The sequence below is a fragment of the Pelobates fuscus genome, chromosome 4 (genome assembly GCF_036172605.1).
Source record: "Pelobates fuscus isolate aPelFus1 chromosome 4, aPelFus1.pri, whole genome shotgun sequence".
Lineage (NCBI taxonomy): Eukaryota > Metazoa > Chordata > Amphibia > Anura > Pelobatidae > Pelobates > Pelobates fuscus.
In genome coordinates this window covers 30,347,008-30,372,979 of record NC_086320.1, presented here as the reverse complement: position 1 = coordinate 30,372,979, position 25,972 = coordinate 30,347,008, and the positions used below count along the sequence as shown (strand labels likewise).

The window sequence follows — 25,972 nt, the reverse complement described above, 5'->3', positions numbered from 1 at the left end:
AGCACCAGGATCGACATCTAACTTCTGCAGGTCTTCAGAACCCAGATGTCGTAAACATGCCTAAAAAGGGGATCTGAAAAGAGAGCAAACCATTGTAGAATAGTTTGCCCCAATACCGGGGAACAGCACCAGGATACCCTACCATTAAATACAAAGAAATTTTTTTATTTTTTTTTTTTTTACAGACGACTTATGTATTCTAATTTCTAAAATGTTTTAATTGATATTCCGATAATATATATTGTATTTGTTAAAACCTGGATTAGAACATCACCGCTGAATAATATCTGTCACTTGTAAATTGTAGCTATTTGTCCTGCTGGAAGCTTTGGCCAAGGAGACAGTTGCAAGTTGTGTCCTGCAGGATCTTACCAGGAGAACGCAGGGAGCACATCATGTATCAAATGCCCTCCTGGAACAAACACAGCCTATTCTGGGGCAATCAGTAAAAGCCAGTGTGAGTTGAACCTTATATTATTAACTTTGTACTGCATTTACTGTCACGTTTTTTTCATCTGTATTTTGCTGTTCACGATTTTAACTGGACACTGATTTTTTTATTTGACAATTTTTGGGGGCATTTTTCATTAGGGAACACTGATTATTATTTTTTTTTAAATAAACAAATGTTCATTTTTACTGCTCTTAAAACCGGGGGTACATTTTATAATACATGCAGCTTTCTTACTTGACTGATTGTGTTGCAACATGGCAGACGATGAAATACTCAGGATGTGAAAAACTAGACAAATCTATTCTATGCGTCTACAATGCAGACAGAAGGAAATATTAAAATAATACACATGACTATTTTAATTTCCATTAATAAAAGCATTTCCCGTATTGCAAATCCCACAATGAACGCTTCTCTAAATTCTCTAAATACTTCTCATTTTATATATGTATAAATACAGTATCTTCCTAACTGCTAGATTATAAACTCTTCAGCCTAGTGACTGCTTTACCAGACTGTGATGCACTAATACCAAATAAGTTTGACTAAGTACTGAATTGTAATGAACTGAGTTTAGTTGTAAAATCCAAGCTAAAATAGACAAACTGTGACTTTAACGGAGTTCTAAAGGTTTTCATCTATTCAAATGTTACAGTTCAGTTATCATTTCAATAAAAATCTGTGTTAAGTAAGCAAATCCTTTTGTGCTGCTTAGAGGGGAGTAAAAGGGATGAGTGTCATTGGCTCCAACCAAAGGGGGCGGGCACGCAGAATTTACTGGCAGGTCAGCCTGGCATGACAGTCATTAAGTCAGGTGAATCAACTGAGGGCATACCCTGCAGGGAACAGTCTTTTAGTGCTTTCTGCTGGGTACTGGTGCCCTGAACATAACTTGATCACTACAGCCCCTTTGCCACTACAGCCTCTATCCCACTGCATCCACTACAGCTCCTTTACCTCCTATGGCCCCTGCACCTACAACCCTCCCTATTCCTCCTCTACAGACCCCCCCCCCTTCCTAGTTTTTACTGCAGTTTTTTGAAATGTTCAGAATGTGTGTGTCACAGGTAGAATGACTGGGATCAACATTTGTAACACAATCCATTTCCTTAACACGTGATTTAAGCATGATGTCTAAACAGAGTAAAAGTGTAGCTAACAGTTTATCCATACAGTACATATGAAGAGTTAGTGTCTAGACGTATAGCAAACTTTTATTATATTTATGGACTTTTGCTGGGATGAAGAAGTCATAACTAAAATTCCTTTGAAGATTGATTTATAAATTGTTCTAAATAGCATTGGAATAGCAAAGGATAATATGTTTTGTAAATCTTTCAAACTTTTAGAAGTTCTATTATAACTCAAGATTTGATACCTTGGTGCAGATAATCGTGTCATTGGCATACGTGGGCACAGTTTAGGTACTGAAAGCAATAGGTAGATTAATAAAATGAGAGAACCACAAAGATCTGAGAATGCAACCTGCATAGTGAATTAAGTGGGAGACAGTTAAAAGGACACTCTAGGCACCAAAACAACTGTAGCTTAATGAATCAGATTTGGTGTATAGATCATACCCCATGCAGTCTCACTGCTCCATTCTTTGCCATTTAGGAGTTAAAGGGACACTATTGGCACCCAGACCACTTTGTCTCAATGAAGTGGTCTGGGTGCCGTGTTCTTGTCATTTTAACCCTGCAACTGAAAACATTGCCATTCTACAGGAAAATAAATGTTTACATTGCAGGGTTTAAATGCAAAAGGAAGACTACAACGTTTCGACCCACTAGTAGGTCTTTGTCAAGCTTGACAAAAACCCACTTCTTGGTCACAATGTTGCATGTTCCTTTTGTTCCCAAAAATGTGCCTTAAGCTATTGGAGTGTCTAGACCTCTTCTCTACTATCAAGATTCAGTTTGTGGAGATTGTGCTGGCACATGGTCTAGTTTAGCACCCTCAGCTTATGTGGATTGAGTGCGGTTCCTATGTGTTATATTGGGACACTTTTTAACACCAGTGACGACCCCAAAACGCAGGATTGGGGAAACCCACAAAAGGTGGATCCGAAAGACGTATTACTGAGCCTTAGAATGACCGGACTTAACGTATTAGTACAACAAGAAACAGGGTCAAGATAAATCAAGGTAAGGATTACAGAAATACTCAGAGTCAAGACAAAGCCGGGTCAGGATACCAGAAATCACAAGTCAAATACGAAGTTGAGGTCAATCACCAGGAGCACTAAACGAGAATCTAACAATCAAAGGGCAATGAATGGGGGCTAAAACAAGCCTCAAATAGGCATACCTATGTTCCGATTAGGATTGCAATGATGGCGTGGTCACTTTAAGAGCGGGTGTGACGTCGTGTCCACATCTATTTATAGACGTCCTGCCGTGTGGCCGTTTGGTTCGGTCAGACCGCACGGCAGGAGGAGCAGGGGCGTTTTAGCCGCAAGGCAAACAAGGCATTTGCCTTGGGCGGCATTTTCCAGGGGGCGGCAAAAAACACCGCCCCCAAATGCCCAGGGCAAGTGCCTTGTTAGCATTGCGGCTAACTGGGCTGCCGGTCGGGCTGATGGGCTGGTTGGGCTGATGGGCTGGGCGGGCGGCTGGCGAGGGAGCTCTTCCACTGAGCGATCTGCTCAGCTCCCTCGCGCGCCGCAGAGTGAGGCTGGGAGCCGGAATATGACGTCATCTTCCGGCTCCCAGCCTCACTCTGCGGCGCGCGAGGGAGCTGAGCAGAGAGCTCAGAGGAAGAGCTCCCTCGCCAGCCGCCCGCCCAGCAACCAGCCCAGCAGCCCGACCGGCAGCCCCACTAGACCCCAGGGAGATAAAGAAACCCCCCCCCCAGCATTCCCAAAGGTAAGGAGGCTGGGGGGGTAGTTTAAATTAATTATATTATATTATATATATTATATATTATTAATATTATATATTATTATATATATTATATATTATTAATATTATTATATTATATATATTATATATTATTAATATTATTATATTATATATATTATATATTAATATATTATATATATTAAATATATATAATATAATAATATATAATATATATAATATAATAATATATAATATATAATATAATAATATAATAATATATATAATATAATAATATATAATATATATATATAATATAATAATATATATATAATATAATAATATATAATATATAATATATATAATATAATAATATAATATATAATATATATAATATAATAATATAATATATATTATATATTATTATATTATATATATTCTATATTATTATATAATATATTTATATATTATTATATAATATATTATATAATATTATATCATATATATTATATTATATATTATTATATTATATTATATAATATTATATTATATATATATTATATTATTATATTATATATATTATATATTATATTATAATATATTATATATCAGAGAGTGTGTGTGTCTGCTAGTGAGTGTGTGTGTCTGACTGTGTGTGTGTGTCTGTTAGCTAGTGTATGTGTATCTGTCAGTGAATTTGTGTGTGTGTGTGTGTATTTAGAAGGCGGGACGGGGGGGGGGAAGTGTTGGGTGGGGGTGTCGCGGGGGGGGGGGGGAGGGGGGAGAGGGGCGCCTGAGTTTTGTCCTGCCTAGGGCAGCACAAAACCAGGATACACCACTGAGGAGGAGGACTGCACGGCTTGAGGGAGGTGAGTCTCCCTCAGTGTGCTGTGCCGCTGTGTGGAGCGGTCGGACCGTGCAGCAGGAATAGGTAAGTAATGCGACAGTTCAGCTGTGACATTGGATCCTGAAGCGCCTGAAGTCTCAGAAGTGCCAGCAGCTGAAGAGGATCCACCAGAGGAAGGTGGTGACACCTGGGAGGGACCGGTTTAGGTAAGTAAATCTCACCTTTATCTGTCCCCTGGATTCTCAGCCCCGATGTCACTGTTTGAGAATTCTGCAAATTTCCTAGACGGTGACAGTGACACTTTAATTAGACACACTGCGCAATAAGGGCAGTTTAAACATGTTCATGAAGGCGCGTGAGTCGTAGACAGGGAAGGTGTGGCTAGGGCTGTATAAACAAAGTGATTTAACTCCTAAATGGCAGAGACCTGAGAAGGGGCATGTTTTGGTGCTTAGAGTGTCCCTTTTATGTTGGGCACACACTGAGTTCTGTCTGATAAGTGAGAACTAAACAGAAACTGTTTCCCCCCATTTGCATAAACTGCTTGGCTGATGAAATGGTAACATCAGGAGAAATGCAATACAGTACCATTCAGTTAGAAAGTTCCATTGCTCATCATAACTGAGCATCACAGACCTAATAAAGAACTCTAAATTATGATTTCAGGAATTTACTCCTCGCTCTGATGACAAATGCCATAGATTGGTGGCTGACGTCAGTTGTGCTGGTCTTGTTTTCCTTTTAATTATTGAAACATTAAGCAATATATTCCCTAATATTTTTGTGAATATCTGAAATGCAATTTCTAAGAATCTATTTTCATAAAAAGATTGTCCTCAGTGGTAAGAGGACAATTTCAGTAATACATGGGGTCGACTGGGCAATATGTGAGTTTTAGTGTTTATTTAACTGAAAGGTTATCCACGCTTTGCTCTAAATTTATCTAAAGATGCTCATCCTTTGCTCTAAATGTATCTAAAGATGCTATTGTTTATTAAAATAGATTCTTATGTATAGATTTATACCGTTATTTATCTTTGTTGAATCATCTGCAGCTATATGTACATTCTCAGAAGACATTGCTTACTCTACCAGGTCCTACAATAAATATCTGCATTATAATGACATTGTACATATGAAAAGAGCAGTGCTTGCTTATCAAATTAGTTTTGTAATTAATAGTAAATGGAAAAAGTTTTTTGAAAATGTTGTAACTTAATATTCCAAGTTCCAGCATCATAAATTCTGATGAAACAGTTTGTATTCAAAAGTAAATTATTATCTATACCTGTTCTGTAGAAAATATAAAGTCATGTAGTATAGTTAGGTGGTGAGGGTGTGATAAACTCCCAGTCTAAGTACCAGTACCTTTTTAAATAAATGATGCAAATTTGATAGTGGGGTGTTTAAAGTCTCATTTAAATTAAATAGTGGACAAGATATGTCTAAATAAATATATTTCTAAAATTACTTTAAATGTCAATTTCCTAGAACTTTATTTTTATTTTCATGTTCAACTTTGTAACCAAAGGACTAATATAATGTAAATGTTACAAATTGTTATTTTAGCCACTGACTATATCCTTTTTTAGTGGAATTTAATGAAATAACTATAAAATGGTATAATAAAACTTTAAAAATCACCTATAGATTTTATGAACCTTTTCATAGTAGGATGCTACATTTTCTTTTAAATTTATATCAAAGATTCAACAAATGATATCGTAATCCAGTTCAGTTGAGGCACAGCCAGGGCATACAATGCACATGAGGAAGATATGGAGAAAAAAGAGAAACATTGTTTCAGTTCTTCTCTGCATGCTTTCTCTGACGACTGCCACATGCAAAGGACAGAGTTTATAACAATGATTGACAGAGAACTAAGATGGAGGCGCCCAGTTGCAGGAAAAAGAGCTGTTCGTTTCTACATATACTTGTTTTTTTCACACTTCACAAATACATATTTGTTAAATATAAAGATAAGTAATCAGAAAATTCAAAATTCTTTCAAATATCAGGACCCCTTTAAAAATGTCCCACCTATTTTCACAGGCCATTTGATGTTACTGCCTTAGTCTAATAGCCTAGGGTCTTAATAAGATACTTTATGTATGAAATTAAAATGCAATTAACACACGGGGGCACAATACAGAAAACATTATTGTAATATTTGTGTCTATGCGACAGGTAAGACCGACTGTCAAATGAATGCTAAGAGTTTGCTCTGTGATGAGAACGGTCAGTATTACCCTTCCCAGAAGGACGTGGCGACAAACACATATTACTGCATTGATATTTACGGTGAGAAGCTGAAATGGACAGAAGTGGATACTGAACTCACGAACGACCAGTGTTTATGTAGGTACCAGTCTGTCTGTCTATTCTGTCCCTGTTCTCTGTCTGCCTCTCTCCCCTGAAACTGACACATTGAAGCATGTTTATGTGATGTCCAGTTTGTGAATGAAACAAAGCAGTAAAGGTTTTAATTCAGATACCCTATGATTTATGATCGGTCCAATAGTGCTCTGTACGAAATATTTGACCATATTTCATAACTTTGTTATACCGAGGCAGACGTGACTAATCGAATAGTGTTTCAAACATTTATATATGCAGGATATGTGGGGGAGGTTAATGGATACCAAATAACCCCATGAGCTGTGAGTGTTTAAACACTATTTTTCACCATAGTTTTGCGGACAGTGTATAACTGAGTTGTACATGGGCAGACAAAAGCAACTGAGCTATAACTGCAGGGATGTCTGGAGCTGATTTAGGAGCCTTAGGGACAGCACAGCTGATCTGCCAGTCATCAAGCTAACAGCATCCAGTGCTCCTTGTGACAAAACTCTCTAGATACCTTCAGTTTATATACCGTAAGTTTTTTTGGCACTCTATTAACTAGACCACTATGGTTGCATTCAATCTATCCACCCACTTGAATTGGGTGACTGCCTGATTACCTCGTATTGCTTAGGCTGTGCCTTAGAGACTTATGCCTTTTATTCCTTCATAATATCAACCTCTTACCTTACATTTGGACAAGTCAACACCTTAGCAAATCTCTCTCCTTTTACCATTCTTTTCAGTTTTTTGGTTCAATAGAAGCCCATTAATCTAAGGTCGATCCAGACCAGATATCCTGATGGCTTATTTGAAAATGGACTAATATAACATTGGTTTGTAATTGAGAGACTTTATGCCATAACAGACTAATACCATCAGTACCATTCTGCCATTTATTGACGGAGTGTTTCTGGGTAATACATTTTAGGCAAATAAATATAGCCTGTTGGTTTACCTATTAGATATATAGGCATCCTACCGTCACTAAATGGTATCTACTATAGTATCTCTTACCTCATTAATTGTTATATGATGTATTTTTTGTCGCAGCCTATTTACCAGTTTGTACACCAATGGGGATCTCTCCTCAGGAGATCTTCCCCATTTTCTTTTCTTTTCTAAAGATTGTAATATTTATTTATTTATTACTGGTATTTATAAAGCGCCAACAGATTCTGCAGCGCTGTACAATTAGTGGAGAACATACAATATACACACACAAATACAAAAGGTAGAGAGGGCCCTGCCCGTAAGCTGACATCTAGCCATTTAAGCTCTTTTATACAAAGTGCATAGGTAGATAGCCCGTGAGTTTACAATCTATAGGATACCGTGGGGATTTGAGACAAGAGGTAGCAGGGGGAAATTTGGGAGTGATGGCTAAATAAGGAAACAGAGTTGCAGATATTGGTAGAATATAGAGGGAATGAAGAGGTAAGTGAGTGAGAATTTTAAACAGCTGGAGGAGCATGCTATAAATTTAGGGGGAACGCGGGTGGGTGGGTTGAGCCGAGTAGAATTGTAGAGGCTTGCAGTAGGGATGGTGTGGAAAATGGGCCTAGGGAGAGAGTAGAGATAAACAGTTATCTCTAGAGATACCACAACAGACATGACACAAAGTCATACTTTACACGCTTTGAAACTAGGCCTCAGAGACAATCTGAGCCAGATGAACGATGTTATCAGGAAAGTGTACATTGAGAGGCACAACAACATTACTGGAACTGTGTACTGGAACATGACAGGGCTAAGATCCTGTGGGACTTCCAGATTCAGACAGAGAAGTCCAAGTACTGGCCAACCAGCAAGGGCCGGAGCAACCATAAGGCAGCATAGGCGGGTGCAATTGCCCGGGTGCAATTTTTGGCGTTCTTGCAGGAAGGAATTGCAGAGTTCACCTCCTCCTGCCAGTCACTCCATATAGTGAGGCCACACAAACTGCAGTGGTAGATCCTCTGTATCCAATACTCGGGCGGACAGTAATCTGCTCGCTTAGAGCAGTGAACTGCTTCCTATCAGAATAGGACGAGGGTACAGGAGATCTACATGCCCACACTACAAAAGAGAGGTACGTAGGAGGGAAGGGAGAAGAGATCACAAGGTAAGCGGGAGACACACAAAGGGAGACACATTACAGGGAATGGGGGGGAGAGAGACACACAGAGGGGCTGGTGGAAAAGGCACACACTGGGGAAGGGGAGACACAAATGGGGGACAAAGAGACACACATATTAGCCCAGGAAGGGAAAAAGAGACACACAAAGGGTTTTGAGGAAAGTTAGAGACACACAAGGTGGGGTTGTATGAAACACACAAAGTGGTGTAAGACACACAAAGGGGAAAATGGCGGATAATATGCACTAAAGGGGTTGTATAAGACACAGAAGATGGCATAAGAAACACTAAAGGGGGTAAGAAATTCAAGAGTGCACATGCTGTTGTATTTGTTATATATGTTATGATATATATATATATATAAAATGTAAAATGTTACCTTTTTTTCTTTAATGTGACATGTTGGAGGAAACGATACTGTTAAGTGTTGTAGGTTATGACCTCTAATGACCTAGTTATTAAAGGTTAAGGCAGTTCGTCAGCTCCCACTCTTGACAGCTGCTTCCTTAATACGCTGTTTCCAATCCAGACAATGAATCAGATCTCTCTTCTTTACACCTCTTACCATGTCTGCTGAACTTTGCTTTCTGCTCACACAACAGCAGTTCCAAACTTCCTCCTCAATTATATCTTGTGCTTTCCTCCAGCAGCCTGATTGCTATGACAGGCCAGAATAAGGAAGAGTTTATTAATGTCTGCTTCCATTCATTTCACTTGATACATTTCCAAATGATTCTCTTTTTATGCAGTCCATATACCGATTGTCTGTCTATCTGCAGGTCAACGTTTCCCTGTGCTCCATTTAACTTACTAAACAGCTAGAATGTCCAGCACAGCTTGCTACTCTAACTTCTGACAATCCCTTATTTACAACAGTGATGGGTTCTGTTCAAAAAGAGAAAATTATAATAATTTGTTTTTAGTGAGACCCACTCTGGTTCCAAAATAACCAATCTCTCACCATTTGATGATATCGGATAATTCATGCTGATGAGAACATTCATAATGATTGATATGACCTCGTTATGGCGATTGAAATGATCTAGTTATGGCATTTACAATCACCAAATAAGCTGTGTTTTATATCTACTCCATGTCCCTATCATCATCTCCTTTATAGACCCTTCTGTGTGCATGTTAAAAGTGATACTCGACAAAGCCATCTTTTCATAGCATATGTTCAGTTTCAACTCCTGGTATCCTCAGGCAGCAAGTTCCTGTTAAATATGGTTACGATTGTAGCCAAACTACAGTCCAGCCCAGAGAAACTGTTACTTAAAGGGAAACTTGTTTTCCTGGCACTATAGCTTCCTCCTCACTTGCAGCACCTCCTCCCCTCCCCCCCCCCCACCCCACCCCATGATGCAGAAGGAGTTAAAACCATCTTCTGTCACTTACCTTGTTCCAGCGCTGATGTCCCTCAAAGCTGGCTTGGGTCCTTGCCAAAATGAGCAGACGGGGAAGATCTAATGTGCATGAGCGGCACTATACAATGCTTTTCTATAGGGTTTGGGTGAAGCTGAAGCTAGAGGTGGCAGTTTCTTAAAAACTGCAATAATTACCTTTGCAGGGTTAAGGGACCTTGGCAACGTCACCCAGACCATTTCAATGAGCCTACAGTGTCCCTCAAATTGTCTTCTGAGTTGGAATCTGGATTCCATTATGCTTTTTTTCCCTCAATTCTTTCTTTGAGATTTGAAAAAAGCCCCACCAGTTTTTATGTGGGGAAAAAAAATATTTACAGTAGTTTAAAAACACTAAGATTTTTTTTTCTGGATGGGAGGGTGGTGGTAAGCTTACTTCTCAGTGCCCATCATGATGGACATTATCCCACCAAGAATACTTTGTTACCATAGTTGGTAGACCAATGGGGACACAATGTATCACATGCAAGCTGAAGCAGAAAACGTTTTCTCTCAGTAAATGGTCTTTAAGGTTTATTTTGCTGCAAATTAAAACATCTGTCTTGGGATTTATCTACTTCTAAATATTTTGTCTTTTCTGATAAATATTTGGATTCTGATCAACATAATAGGGTTGTGTAACAGATGCATCCTGCGATTAACCTTAATATGACATTTACAGGGTTATGCACTAAATTCAAAATTTAAAGGGAATTTTAAATTTAAGGCCATACTAGGTGAACAGGGAAAACAAATCTATAAGTCATATGTGCTGCCAGTTCGACTTCTTTGGCCTTAAAGGAACACTATAGTCACCTAAATTACTTGAGCTAAATAAAGCAGTTTTAGTGTATATATCATTGCCCTGCAATTTCACTGCTCAATTCACTGTCATTTAGGAGTTAAATCACTTTGTTTCTGTTTATGCAGCCCTAGCCACACCTCCCCTGGCTATGATTGACAGAGCCTGCATGAAAAAAAAACTGGTTTCACTTTCAAACAGATATAATTTACCTTAAATAATTGTATCTCAATCTCTAAATTGAACTTTAATCGCATACAGGAGGCTCTTGCAGGGTCTAGCAAGCTATTAACATAGCAGGGGATAAGAAAATCTTAATTAAACAGAACTTGCAATAAAGAAAGCCTAAATAGGGCTCTCTTTACAGGAAGTGTTTATGGAAGGCTGTGCAAGTCACATGCAGGGAGGTGTGACTAGGGTTCATAAACAAAGGGATTTAACTCCTAAATGGCAGAGGATTGAGCAGTGAGGCTGCAGGGGCATGTTCCATACACCAAAACTGCTTCATTAAGCTAAAGTTGTTCAGGTGACTATAGTGTCCCTTTAAAATTGAAATTCACTTTGAATTCACACTTCAGTGAAAAGCCGTGTTAGTAATAATATTGTGCAGTTTCATGAACACAGAATCAGTACCAGCAATCATTACATATATCCGTACCATAGAAGATGAGTGAATACGTGATATAGTCAGTAACATCCAATCCCCGCTGTAGCCACTTAAACTGCAAGTTAAACAAACCCAACAGAAAAGCCCAGAGGGAAACTGCTCACTTCTTATCAAGCTGGTTCTCCTCACACAGTGTAATGTGAAGTGTAATGTGAATCTTTTCACTTTTAATGCACGTTCAATGATTTGCACCTCGCTCTTTTTTCCTTTGTCTTCTTCAGAAGTGAAGGATAGACATTTTCTCTGCCTCTGTTGTTCTGCCTATCCCGTCTGCCCACAATTTATAACTACAGCCAGTTTTCTATTGGTCTTTCGTCTAATCTCTTTTTATCTCTGTTTATCTCTATTCATCAGTCACAGTCTGCCATAAATAATGATCTTTCTAATCTTCACTATTAACCGTGGGACTATAACATGAAATGTTATGCTAATTACCCTTCTGCTGTCACTTCGCAATAAGTTGATATTGTACAAAAAAAGTTACATTTTCATGTTAACTCCCGATTATATCCCCTAAGGACCTATAAATCGCTGGTAAATCTCGCTGACTATTTCACAGAGTTTGATCACAATCAGTTTTGTTCTGTAGAATGGAAGCAGTATCAAACAGAGCTTGAATTTTGTTATTCCTATTTACATTGTTCTTTCCATTGCACTGTCTCGATTGTAAATATGTTAAAACAAAACTAAACTTTATATTGATAATTTGTATCTGAGATCAAAAACGTGTGGTAAGTTTTGACCGATTCCATATATGGAACACCATGAGTGGTCCATCGTAGGCCAGGAAAGCTCCTGTGTGGATAATGAACCAATATTTTAAATACACATGTGGTTGCAATTTAGAAGTTGTAACAGAAGAAGCATTGAGTCTGGCTGATTTTCTCTAATGGTAAAAAAAGCAAATTGTCTGCTTCTTATTACAGTATTAAGAAGATTTGAATTAGTTCCCCAGGACCAGCTCGTCTTCTTGACTGGTGAAGAAATATCTAGTGATGTAGGGTTCGTAAAACCGAGTGGCTCTAAACAGCAGCTTGTGGATTGTGTTAAAGGTAAGCTGGGATGACAAAATTCTCCACAATAAATGGACAAGGAAAGTATATTATGATGTGATGAAATAAATTAGAAATAAAATAAAAAAAGCCACACCATTTAGATGTCAGATATTTTTTTTATTTGTAGCAGACAACAATTTCCAAATTATAACCAACACAAAAACATCAGAACAATAAAGGTTGAGATCACCAAATTTGGCCTTCAGATTATGACAGCTTCATACGCTGAGATGAAAAAGAGACTATGTGGTAATGGTACCATCAAAATGTTCAGTTGGATCTTGCACTGGCTGAAGATCTTCTTTGAACAGTAGGGTTACAGTTCTACACGCCCTTCCACACTTCATGGTTTGGTAAAGTTAGTACCATTACGATGGGTAATCATGTAACATTTAACTGTCAGCTTCCAGGTTGGTCAAGTTCTAGAGTATAGCTAAGCACCTCTCTTTGATTTTATTCGCTATACAAGTAACATTTACCATGATTCATTGACATGCCAATGTCTTGGTTCAAAATACATTGTCTGTCAGACTAACTGGTAGTGCCACTCAGTATTCGGTGAAATGTGGTGGATGCTGAGTTTGGTTATTTCTGCAAATGTTGACCTATCATTCTATTATGTTATAACGCTCGCATGCAGCATAATATAAGCATTTTACAGCTGGCGTGCAGCATCCTGTGGGTTCTAAGGCTGGCATGCAGCATCCTGTGGGTTCTAAGACTGGCATGCAGCATTATGTGGGTTCTAAGGCTGGCATGAAGTATCCTGTGGGTTCTAAGGCTGGCATGCAGCATTCTGTGGGTTCTAAGGCTGGCATGCAGTATCCTGTGGTTTCTAATGCTGGCATGCAGCATTCTGTGAGTTCTAAGGCTGGCATCCAGCATTCTGTGGGTTATAAAGTGCATTGAGTTATAAACCTGCCATGCAGCATGCTGCATTTTATAATGCTTGCAAATAGCAATCTATGAATTGTAGAACTTGATACAAAGGTTAAAAGACATTCTGAACCTGACATGTAGCCCTCTACTATCAGTTATAAGCCTGACACACAGTACACAATGGGTTACAAGTCTTGCATGCAGCATGAAAGGACTGATTACAGCATGCTACACATTTAACCCCTATAAGGACACATGACATGTGTGACATGTCATGATTCCCTTTTATTCCAGAAGTTTGGTCCTTAAGGGGTTAAAGGCTCTAGAGCTGTTATACTGCCTGCATGCCACATTCTACCGTTTTGAGGTGAAACGAGCATATATCTGAATGTATCTGTGGAACATAGGGTTATTGTAAACTATATCAATAGGGATAATTTTTTACGGGACACCCTGAACACCAATGCAACCTTATTGCATGTGGCCTCATTAATATGGTGCATTTTATGCATGCTCAAATATTAATAATTTTTGTACAAAAAAAGTAAATGTTTTGGGCAGCTCAACCCCAACAGCACTGAGTGAGCTGCCTCTAATTAATAACTCGGCTGTAGACAGTCAGAGAAACTACCAACAGGTAGTGATTTCCCTACCATATGTCTCCTTGGATGTCCTCTCCTTCTAATGCAGGTTGTTTTGTAGTTCAGATCATTCAGTGCTGTGATGTTGTGTTTGGTTATGTGTTATAGTAATGTTTGTACTATACTCTGACAGAGGGAGGCATTCTGTGGCTTCACGGTGGTATAACTGACCTTATAGTCCCATGATATTTCATCAAACAAAGAATAATGGGAATAATACATTGGCACTGTTATAAAACTGTTTTATTTTGGCATCCATCACACAGCTAATCCTGTTTGTTTTCAGACTGTTCGATGGATGACGCCTGCGATTATCTCACGGTATCTCCAAATGGATCCAACTTGGCTTGTGAACAGTATAACGGAGATCAGTCCAATATCATCTGCTCTACAACCAACCGGGTATCACTATCTCTATTTACTTACAACCTCTGTTTAACTACCCAGGTTTTATCAAACTTTCGAGAATGTGGTGCTTCATGTTTGGTTTAGATCCTCACAAAACATAATATGTTATAAAACAACATTATATAGAACATGTTATTTTGTTTACTTGGGTTTGGGGTAAAACCTTAACTTGAACTGTTCACAGGGCACCAGTCAACTCGACTTTCTATGAAACAGGTATCTTCTGCTAGTCTGCTCACCATGGGAGTGGAGATAGTACCATGACCCTCTGGTGTTGACCAAGATTGATAAAACTAGGAGCCTCATTTTTTTTTTGTAAATCACATTTTATGATTATTTTTTTTGACAAAAACAAATCATTCAGCCATGATGTCATAGTCACATATTGTTGCAAGTCTGCATTATGAGTATGAACTTAACGAAAATGAAAAAGTACAATTGTGAAAACATCAGTTACATTTTTTATTACCCTTGTATATTCAGTACATCACGGAATGCACACAAATGACATCTAGGTGTTCACATGAGTCATACGGGATCTAGGTAGAACTTATGATAAGGGACGTCCATAATTATGGTTTCTGAAAGAGATTCTGTGGAAAGAAGCCACTGGTTCCAGATCCCTAAGTAAGAACCTACAGCTCAGTGTGAATTACTCTATACCACAGAGTTCCTTCATTTGTTAGAACCACAGGTTAAGGGGTATCTGTTTTCCAAAATAGGGGGATCAGACTCTTGGCCACATTTAAAATGTGAATCAAATTTTTTGTATTGGGAGGATTTAGTTGTTGTGTGATGGAGTAAAAATGAGGCTGACTTGAAGAGAAGTATTTTATCAGAGAATCTCTTGAGAATACCATGAAGAAGCGTTTGTAGACCTTTCTGGTAAGGTATGTCTGGATTCGTGTTGAGTCAGATTTAAGTTGGTCTATACCTGGTTAGTCAGATAATGAATACAAGTTAGAAAAATAATTGGTAGAGGTAAGAGATGGCTGGCAAGTCTCCTGGGTTTTAGCAGTGTTTAAAGTGTGCTTCCCGTTCCTGAACTCTGTGCCTGTAGATAGGTGATGGGAAGCCTGTGAGTTGGACAGAGCCCCAAACTAAACGGCCATCTTTGTTGGTGGCCTGACCATTCCCCTCAGGTGCCCCATTTATGTGTGTCTAACTTCAGGAAACAGGACCCAAAGTCATACTTACCTTAGTGTTACTTCCAGTCAACAAGGGATTGGCTAACCTATCACACCCTAGAGGTATTCCCAACTGGAGTGGGAAAAATGTTAAAACAATGGATCGCAGTGCTAGATTATCATCTCTGATAATGTGACACTGGATGGGTGGAAGGTTTTGATCTAGGGATGGGTTAGGCAACCTTCAGCATCTCCTCTGATGCTTTACCACCATTGTGGCAGTAAGAGCATTATTGGGGTTCACAACATCCGAAGTGCCGCAGGTTGCGTAATCCTGGGCATGAATTTAACCAGAATAATATAAATAGTGTGTAGACCAGTCAAGGAATACCTTACCAAATATTCGCAGGATAGTACCAAGGCGAAAACACCAGACTTCCTCTGGTAAATGAGCAGTTAATCAGGAAGTGGGATTTACATGCAAACTACACATTAATTAAATCCAGTTTCCAAAATGCAACAGGAAGGAAGTATTTGTTGTAATTAGCTGACTGGACAGGTATCTCAGATCTTACGGCCTTAAGATGTAGTGACTGCAATTCAAAGTCTTTTGGCAGGTTTAACACATTTTCTGGATATAGAAACATATTTTAGGAAGAAAACACAATGCTTTAATTCTAAGATAGCTACTTTAGTCCTCATTTTAAGCAACACATGGGAAGGTTGTTATAATTTCCTTTTCTTATTCTTTTCATTACATAGCTACCACATGAATTCATAATGAACCACAAAGAATCTCAAACTAATATAAGATTAATACTGTTTAATTACATGAAATAAAACATACAAAACAACTGTTATACAGCCATGTGTGTCACTGGCATGTAAATGGTTAACTAATAGCCACATTAATTTGTGAGATTAGAAACTATTTCTAATTAATATCATTGTCACCTTTGAAAGCTGATGCAGTTTGAGGAACTGAATTAATTCTCTGAATAGTGGTTTGTTGACCCGAACCCTAAACAGACGAATATCCCATAGCATTAGAAAATGCCAGTATAATATCACTGAGCTAGGTTTACCAATCCCAGACAAGTCTGCAATCCTATATTTTTTTACAGAACCCTGGAGTATACAATCCTTTCTCAGCAGCCAGGAATTCTGGGCAATGGAATGCAAATACAACTCTCAATGGTTATCTTTAGTCATTGTTTCATCATATTTCTGCAGTTCTAGAGAGCCTTACAAAGATAGATGAGTTTTTTTTTTTTCCGGATGCCCACTCATTGACAGGTGGTTTCACTGGCAGTGGGACGTTTTCAGTGTGAGTTCATTTCTGGTACACTGCACTAAGGGGGCTGGTACAGTCTACGTAGGATGACATAGAAGTACTTTTTATGCCATTCCTGGATTTTAAAGCTAAATAAACATAAATTTCTGGACCATTGGTAGTCCTCACCCTGCATTATTGTTAGCCCTCACTCTGCATTATTGGAAGTCCTAGAAACATAGAAACATAGAATGTGACGGCAGATAAGAACCATTCGGCCCATCTAGTCTGCCCAATATTCTAAATACTCTCATTAGTCCCTGGGCTTATCTTATAGTTAGGATAGCCTTATGCCCATCCCACGCATGCTTAAACTCCTTTACTGTGTTAACCTCTACCACTTCAGCTGGAAGGCTATTCCATGCTTCCACTACCCTCTCAGTAAAGTAATACTTCCTGATATTATTTTTAAACCTTTGTCCCTCTAATTTAAGACTATGTCCTCACCTTGCATTATTGGTAGTCCTCACTCTGCATTATTGGTTTGCCTCACCCTGTGAGAACCTCTGTTGTGAGCAGGGCATCATGCTACCATGTTTCAGAGTGCTTTTACAGCTTTTAAAATATGTGTTTGTGCATCTACTACACCCCCCCCCCCCCTCAAAATTCCTTTTTTTAGATTCTTGCTCTATTCTTTCTAATGGTAAAGCATTATTTTATTTCATCGTTTATAGATGCTGCAAGGGTTTCTGGGAAATCCTTCTTCTGCCAACATGGAACGTCTCAGTTGTCAATTTAAAATTAAGCCGACTGATATAAACAGTGTCAAAGTGTATCGAAAGCAAGGTGAGTTCCTATTACATGACTTAGAAACCATGACATTCTTTTCCATATTTAAACATTTTAATAAATAAATGATTTAAAGAGACACTCTGTGTCTCTTATAGCTGAATTTCCTGTGTGTTACAACCTACCTGCAGATAGGCTCACCCACCAAGGCTGCCACCATTATCCTCCCAGGGTAGCCATTTACCACAATGCCATCTGGGGGTTGGTGAGTGGTGACTCCAGTTTCGGTTTTGTCCACTTTGCTTCCTGGTATCCTGAAGGAATCCCTGTCCAATGCTCAACACTTGGCATGGTCACTGAACTCATGGGGTTTTTCTGTAATAATGTGCCGTAGATGGAGGTGCAAGTGATGCCACATATGAAAAATGTCCCATAAATGCACTCGTTCCTCAGTAGGTGTGACCAGACCCAGCTTCCTGATAGAAGCTCCCATAGCTCATTGTGTGCCTTGTATCTGGTGACATATGCACTTTTTACTTGTACCGACTTCCTAATGGGGTTTACCACTTAGGACCATAGCTGCCTGGACTGACCTTTTGAACTCACTTTGATGCTGATACGTGTTCTTTCCTGACACTGTCCAATATTGTTACCTCGACTTTCCCATCACGACTGCGTCTCTATGAACTCAGGCTCCCAAATCCAAACCTGATACTCTGGTTTGGGAAAAATAAACGTACTCCCCAGAACCTAAAGCTCACCCTCTGTCTGTGACATCACATGAGGATGCTTTACATTTGTCAATAAATGTGCAAAATACTTGTCAGTAGTGGGTTTTAACCATGCACATACCACCAAGCTGACAGGCTACTGTATAAATATTTTGGGTACATAATATTCATATGACATCCTAGTGTGAGGCAGTGGGCATTGGGTGCTTGAGGAAATTCCAGCTTTTTTCAAACTAATTGAAAAACAGTTTGGCCAATACTATAGGGACTGAAATGGTCAGTGGTAATAGTGCTAAAAGAGTCCCTTTAATTCTTAAAGGGACATTCCACTGCTCAAATAAAATCACTGTTTAGTACGTATACCCCATATATGAAAACATTTTTGATTGGGTATATACCTAATAACAGATGGCAAAAGCTGCAGATCTCTTGCCGGAAGCCTGTGATACTAAGGACCCTAAAGCACTTCAGCGTGCCGTAGTGCTTTATGTGCCTTCTTTTTTCATTTTATAAAACGTGCAGATTTTAATAGAAATTGTCACTTTTATAAGTTAACCTTGTAACACCCCCTGGATTTTAATTGGACAATAACTCCTGTTACTTTCATTGCTCAGAGCACCTGCCTTGCAAAGACTTCTCATTGAGCTGTATTTCGAAGTTTGTGATTGGACAGCCACATAAAGTCTGGGCGGAGTTAGAAGGGAAGAGCTTGCTAAGGATGCAGACAAGAGATCGGCAGCTTTTGCAAGCTGTTTTTATATAAACACCCAATGGAAAAATGCATAAGTAAATGCATGCATGGGGCCATTGGGGGTATATCTGATAAACAGTGATTTTTATTTTAGCTTTGTATTTGAGCAATGGAGTGTCCCTTTTAAGGCAATCTCGCTCCATGTACATTTATGAAAGGATGGCTAACTAGACGAATAGAGACATAGAAACAAAACTATTTTTTTTGTGAAATTGATAAGCATGTTTAGTAACATTTCATTGTTATCCTCATCATTGTCATATTTTCGAGTTAAGCATAAACCTTTTTTTTTTTGTGTTGGGCCTATTCACTTCCTAAGTCGTGGTCTTGAACAGACAACTAAGATAATTTCCTAACTTTCATTGTTATTCACTAAACTCCACATAGTATTCAACTAATACCCAAATGCCAACATTTAGAATAAAATAAATGACCTTCTATTTGCAGGGAATTCACTTTCGTTAGTAACTAACCTTATTAATTCTGTAACTAGCTGTCAACTCAATTTCCAGACAATAAGCCATAAATATATATTCAGTTTGTAGACCAATAAAAACTCATTACGTCTTATTGCTTTCAATGCATCTGACATGTGAACGATTTTTTTTAGGTCATGAATTCCCCAGGACCGGTCTGAAAGCCTATGAGAAGACTGATTTCAGCAATACAATTGATGGTGTTTACAACACAACAGTTTTTTCCGCTCAGGACACATCTTTGACAGATGTGCATTACTTTTGCCGCCAGACGTGTGGACAGAATCCCTGCTGCCATGGTTTCATACTGAGTCAAATCATTTTAAATAAAGGTAAATTCTAGAAATCAGGAAAAAATTCCCTCAAACCACCGTGCGTGAGAAGAAGATAAATACTGAATATCTGAGGAATTATTAACAAAATGATTTGGGGTATGGTTGAATTGGAGTTTCCTTATTAGAACTAAATTTTAGACATTTGACATTTTTAATTTGGAGTAGAACTACTGTTTTCTTGTGACTGGTTCCCTATGCATCACAGGGCAGAAGCCCCAATGATTCTGCCAATGGTGTCCAAAAGGAACACCCCCAAGCACCATAACCACTGCAACCTGTTAGTTGTCTATCCGTTCTTAAATAGTTTGGCTACTTACTCTGGGATGGCGCTAGGGCTCTTCTGGTACCATAACCACTAAATTCATTGTAGTGGTGATGGTGCTTGTAGCATTTCTTTAAATATAGGCAGGTAGTGTACATTGACCCCAAATTAACGAAGTATTTAGAATTGAGCCACTTAACATTCTATGAAATGTAATAACCCAGCGATCACGTCAACAAAATTACTTTTTTTGAAATAAATTTTTCATATAATTCTGACAGTAGTGCCCCCTGACTTCAAGGGCACCCATACAGCAAATATCCTCCGCTCTAAAGAGATTACAGATCAATATAGTTACAGTTATCTGGAAATATCTCATGAGGAGCACAGATGCTCTGCATCGGTCTCATATAGCAGGTTAGAAATGCAAGCAGCAGCAACGTACTGTTAATTAGAGCAATGCCGACCCAGTCATATCAGTAGTCTACACGTTTAGTTGGATTAATTAATGCATACAGAATGCATATCATCAGGGCTAGATTAACATACAGCTGTTGGAGTGGAAGCTAAAGGCCCTGCTCTGCAATGGGTCCAAAGCAGGAGCAATGAAAATGTTCTTTTTTTCCACTTTTATTGTACTCTCTGCTTGTTATATATTAGAATTTTATTTTTTATTTATTAACTGCTTCACAGTCTCTGGATAGCAATTATTCTGATCTCAGCGCCATAACTGTAACGTTGCAATCGTACAGGAGGAGAGTCCACGTGGACAAGTGTTAGACTTGCTAAGTCACACATATAATCTATAAAAGCTATCGTGATGACGTATATCTAAGTTTAAGTTCTCTTTTTAGGGCCATTACTTTTAGTTTCACAAAGTCCTAAATACAGCTCTTCATAGCATCTGCCCGCCTCATGGAAACGAATCGAATTCCAATTAATCTATGTCAGTGGGACTTTAGCTTTGATACTGTGTTTTTGTTTTTTTCATCCATGTGGTTCAATTATTATTTGGCCGTACGCAGTATCTCTGCTTATTATTTGGCTTTATTAATATGACTGTATTTTATTGTTTATGCTTTTTGTGACATGTCATTGTAACAGGCTTTGTTGGGGGAGGCTGTTTTGTTTTTTATTTTGCATAATGAAAACATGCATACATTTAATTGCGATTTCTTTTTAAATTGGGTTTTCACAAAAAAAAAACAGCTTTCAACAGCTGGGGATCTCTTGTTTGCAGCCTATGCAAAAAGTATTTGAGATTATACAATATCCTTTATTGTGCAATATTAGCGCTGAAGTATTCACGAGGAAGCACAAAGAACAGCGTTGGTGCATTTTAAAACATAAAGATAAACAAATGCCATACATGTGGGTCTTTGTAAGGAACCTGCTGGCAATTGTGAAGAATGCAGGTTTATACAGGTTTCCAAAAATTGCACCAGATTGTAAAAAAAAAAAAAAGGTCTGTATGTGGGTGCAATGCCAGCTCACAGTAAGTAGGGATGACTGGCTAGCTTCATGCCTCAGTGCTATGTAGTGTATTACACTGTAGTCAGAACATCATCCTTCATTTATTACCCCTCTCCCTGACTTTCACCTATTTCTGTATTTCAAAACTTGCGTATTCCAGCTTACAGATGGAGGGTGAAGTACAGCAGGACAGACGTGTCTTTTGTGTGCGGTATAGGTCCCTCGATTAGCGCCCTCACAGACACACTGATTCTCTGGATTTCTACGCAATGCATAATGAAGACTAATCAATGATTGTCCCATGTAATAATGTTTCCTTTAAACCACTATTATATAATATAGTAATATAGCAAGCAAAATTAAAATGTCTTTGAAAACTCCTATTTTCCAATATATATGGTTAATATATGCATTTACATTTTTTTGTGTCAAATAAAAACGTACCTGTCTTTAGCTGCAGTTGATGATCTTCCACCTCTTATGCCCAGCATGAACTTCCTTTTTAGTGTCTGACATTGTCCAATCCAATGCTTCTCATAATGAAGCATTGAGGACAAACTGTTCATCTGCAATGAGCCACATGATTAGCCTATTCTGTGCTTATGATAGAGGGTCCTTGATTGTCTATGAGAACCTTTACATTGGCAGTCAGTAAGCTTCTCGTTGGCATTAAACAGGTCTGTGGGCACACCCCAGCATACACACAGCTGGGATCAGAGAGTAGCAGAACTTGCAGATGTGCCTCTAGGAAGTAACCTGCAAGTGCTAAAGACAGACGGAAGGGGAATTTGTACTAAATTGATGTATCCGTTATCATGGAAGTGCTTAGTGTGGCTGTCTGATTGACAGCTGAGGGTGTGTGGCTAGGACAAAATAATAAAGTTAATTTTCTGGGAAATTAGGCAGTCAGACTGCAGGGGCGGGATTTTTGCACCATAATCACTTCAGTAATTTGAAATAATTTTGGTTCTTAGGCTAACCCTTTAACTGACATGTGTCAATTTATGCCAAGTTATGATATCTCAAATATGTGCTGCTTTAGACGGGACAATCCCCTTTGGGGTATTATAATTCCAAGCAACATTAGGTTCATTATAATATTACTCTCTTAATCCAAAAGTAATCCAATTAAGGAACCTTTCTGTTGCATACATAGAATGAACACTGATATTTTATGTTGCTGTAATCTTTCTCAGGTACAATCCTATGTGGATTGCTCAGCTCCCCGCATGTCCTGTTATGTAATGCTAAGGACTGGAGTGAAACATCCCATTTGGGGGGTTCTGGAGTCTGTAAAGGGGTAAAATCTCAAAAAGAGCAGAAGACCTTTTCATTCTTTCTGGGAAGTCAGGAATTCACCGGCAGTAAGTATAAATGTCATCCCTGCTAGGGAATGTTAACGCTATCTTCATGCTATATCCAAATATAGATTATAATGGTGGTAAAAACTCTTTGTTCCATATCCTACATATATTCATTGTATATCCTCAACATTAGGTCTGCTCAGGTCATGTACAGGGAGTGCAGAATTATTAGGCAAATTAGTATTTTGACCACATCATCCTCTTTATGCATGTTGTCTTACTCCAAGCTGTATAGGCTCGAAAGCCTACTACCAATTAAGCATATTAGGTGATGTGCATCTCTGTAGTGAGAAGGGGTGTGGTCTAATGACATCAACACCCTATATCAGGTGTGCATAATTATTAGGCAACTTCCTTTCCTTTGGCAAAATGGGTCAAAAGAAGGACTTGACAGGCTCAGAAAAGTCAAAAATAGTGAGATATCTTGCAGAGGGATGCAGCACTCTTAAAATTGCAAAGCTTCTGAAGCGTGATCATCGAACAATCAAGCGTTTCATTCAAAATAGTCAACAGGGTCGCAAGAAGCGTGTGGAAACACCAAGGCGCAAAATAACTGCCCATGAACTGAGATAAGTCAAGCGTGCAGCTGCCAAGATGCCACTTGCCACCAGTTTGGCCATATTTCAGAGCTGCAACATCACTGGAGTGCCCAAAAGCACAAGGTGTGCAATACTCAGAGACATGGCCAAGGTAAGAAAGGCTGAAAGACGACCACCACTGAACAAGACACACAAGCTGAAACGTCAAGATTGGGCCAAGAAATATCTCAAGACTGATTTTTCTAAGGTTTTATGGACTGATGAAATGAGAGTGAGTCTTGATGGGCCAGATGGATGGGCCCGTGGCTGGATTGGTAAAGGGCAGAGAGCTCCAGTCCGACTCAGACGCCAGCAAGGTGGAGGTGGAGTACTGGTTTGGGCTGGTATCATCAAAGATGAGCTTGTGGGGCCTTTTCGGGTTGAGGATGGAGTCAAGCTCAACTCCCAGTCCTACTGCCAGTTTCTGGAAGACACCTTCTTCAAGCAGTGGTACAGGAAGAAGTCTGCATCCTTCAAGAAAAACATGATTTTCATGCAGGACAATGCTCCATCACACACGTCCAAGTACTCCACAGCGTGGCTGGCAAGAAAGGGTATAAAAGAAGAAAATCTAATCACATGGCCTCCTTGTTCACCTGATCTGAACCCCATTGAGAACCTGTGGTCCATCATCAAATGTGAGATTTACAAGGAGGGAAAACAGTACACCTCTCTGAACAGTGTCTGGGAGGCTGTGGTTGCTGCTGCACGCAATGTTGATGGTGAACAGATCAAAACACTGACAGAATCCATGGATGGCAGGCTTTTGAGTGTCCTTGCAAAGAAAGGTGGCTATATTGGTCACTGATTTATTTTTGTTTTGTTTTTGAATGTCAGAAATGTATATTTGTGAATGTTGAGATGTTATATTGGTTTCACTGGTAAAAATAAATAATTGAAATGGGTATATATTTGTTTTTTTGTTAAGTTGCCTAATAATTATGCACAGTAATAGTCACCTGCACACACAGATATCCCCCTAAAATAGCTAAAACTAAAAAAAAACTAAAAACTACTTCCAAAAATATTCAGCTTTGATATTAATGAGTTTTTTGGGTTCATTGAGAACATGGTTGTTGTTCAATAATAAAATTAATCCGCAAAAATACAACTTGCCTAATAATTCTGCACTCCCTGTATATCTGTAACAGAAAGGAATAAATACAATGTAGTATTATGCAACACACACATACTGAAAGTTATCCCCAATTTAAATACATTTCTAGACTTCCCATTGACTTAATGTAGTAAGGACATGATTTCTTTCTAGAAAGACAATCTATTGAAACATAATCGATTGGATCTATTGAAAGGAAACATATCGGAGCGAACATAAATCCATGTCCCTTCTTTGCCGCGAGTTATAAATCCTAAGAGCTTTTAGTCCTGACCTAAAAAATGAACATCAGGAGCATTTTCACTACAGCCCCCAAACACATATTAGAAGCCTCTAGTTGTAAGTATTTAAAACATCTCACAGAATATAAAAAATACATTGAATTGAATTCAACAGGCAGTCAGTTTAACAGAGGATTAAAAGTGGCTGTTATCTTAATGTTATATGAATAGAGATGGGTCTAACAAATTATACCAAGGCTGACACTCAGAGATAGGGAGGATACAAACTAAAAAACGGCTCCATCTAGAAATGATCTGATGTTTCCTTGTAATCCCTTTTATAGTGCAGTAGTGATGATACATGGTGTATGCCATTAATAGCGATAGATGTGCTTCTTTCAGCCTGTTCAAATCAGTTATTTTGAGTATATTTTTGTTTTGCTATGCTATGTTGTTGGTACGGTGCTTACTTGTCCCTTATTTGGTCCAATATCCATTACTTGCATTCATTGATTGGTGAGGAACCGTTATTAGAAACGTGATGTAAAAAATACCAAGAGATGGCACCCACTCAATGGACAAACCAAACACTTTAAAACAAAAGGTAAAAGTAGGTCTGGCACACACTAATTCCCGAAAACTGTGACTTTATTCTGACTATAGTCACTGTTTTGGCAATTTGTGTGTGCTGGATCCTCTTTTATGCTTTTGTTTATAACGTGGTATAAATTTGATGACGGTGATTCCACTCGTCAGTTTAGTGTTTCTGGAGTTTGTTCTGCTCACGCACAAATACCGGTACTTCAACAGTTTTCTATTGTCCGATGGGTCCATAAATGTGACGATAAATGTGATCACTTAAGCTTGGCTTTTAAAGGAGGTTTTTACTGCCCTTTGTTAAGAATCGATAATGGTGTGAGATTGCAATCACTCACATTGTAAACGGTTCATCGTTAATGAGATATTGTAATTTCAGAAGTTCGATTTTAATGTACCTTTGCTTTAGGTAATAAATATA

General features: G+C 38.6%; 1 protein-coding gene across 1 annotated transcript in view; it reads left to right on the top strand.

Moving 5' to 3' along the window:
* The window catches only part of TG (thyroglobulin), a 262,451-nt gene that overhangs the window by 54,543 nt on the left and 181,936 nt on the right, over nucleotides 1–25,972 (top strand). Inside the window, exons 20-26 of the mRNA XM_063451042.1 lie at nucleotides 308–457; nucleotides 6,329–6,499; nucleotides 12,401–12,526; nucleotides 14,336–14,451; nucleotides 17,592–17,703; nucleotides 19,739–19,936; nucleotides 22,871–23,038. Of these exons, the coding sequence (XP_063307112.1) occupies nucleotides 308–457; nucleotides 6,329–6,499; nucleotides 12,401–12,526; nucleotides 14,336–14,451; nucleotides 17,592–17,703; nucleotides 19,739–19,936; nucleotides 22,871–23,038 (1,041 nt within the window). The remainder of the gene's footprint in view (nucleotides 1–307; nucleotides 458–6,328; nucleotides 6,500–12,400; nucleotides 12,527–14,335; nucleotides 14,452–17,591; nucleotides 17,704–19,738; nucleotides 19,937–22,870; nucleotides 23,039–25,972) is intronic.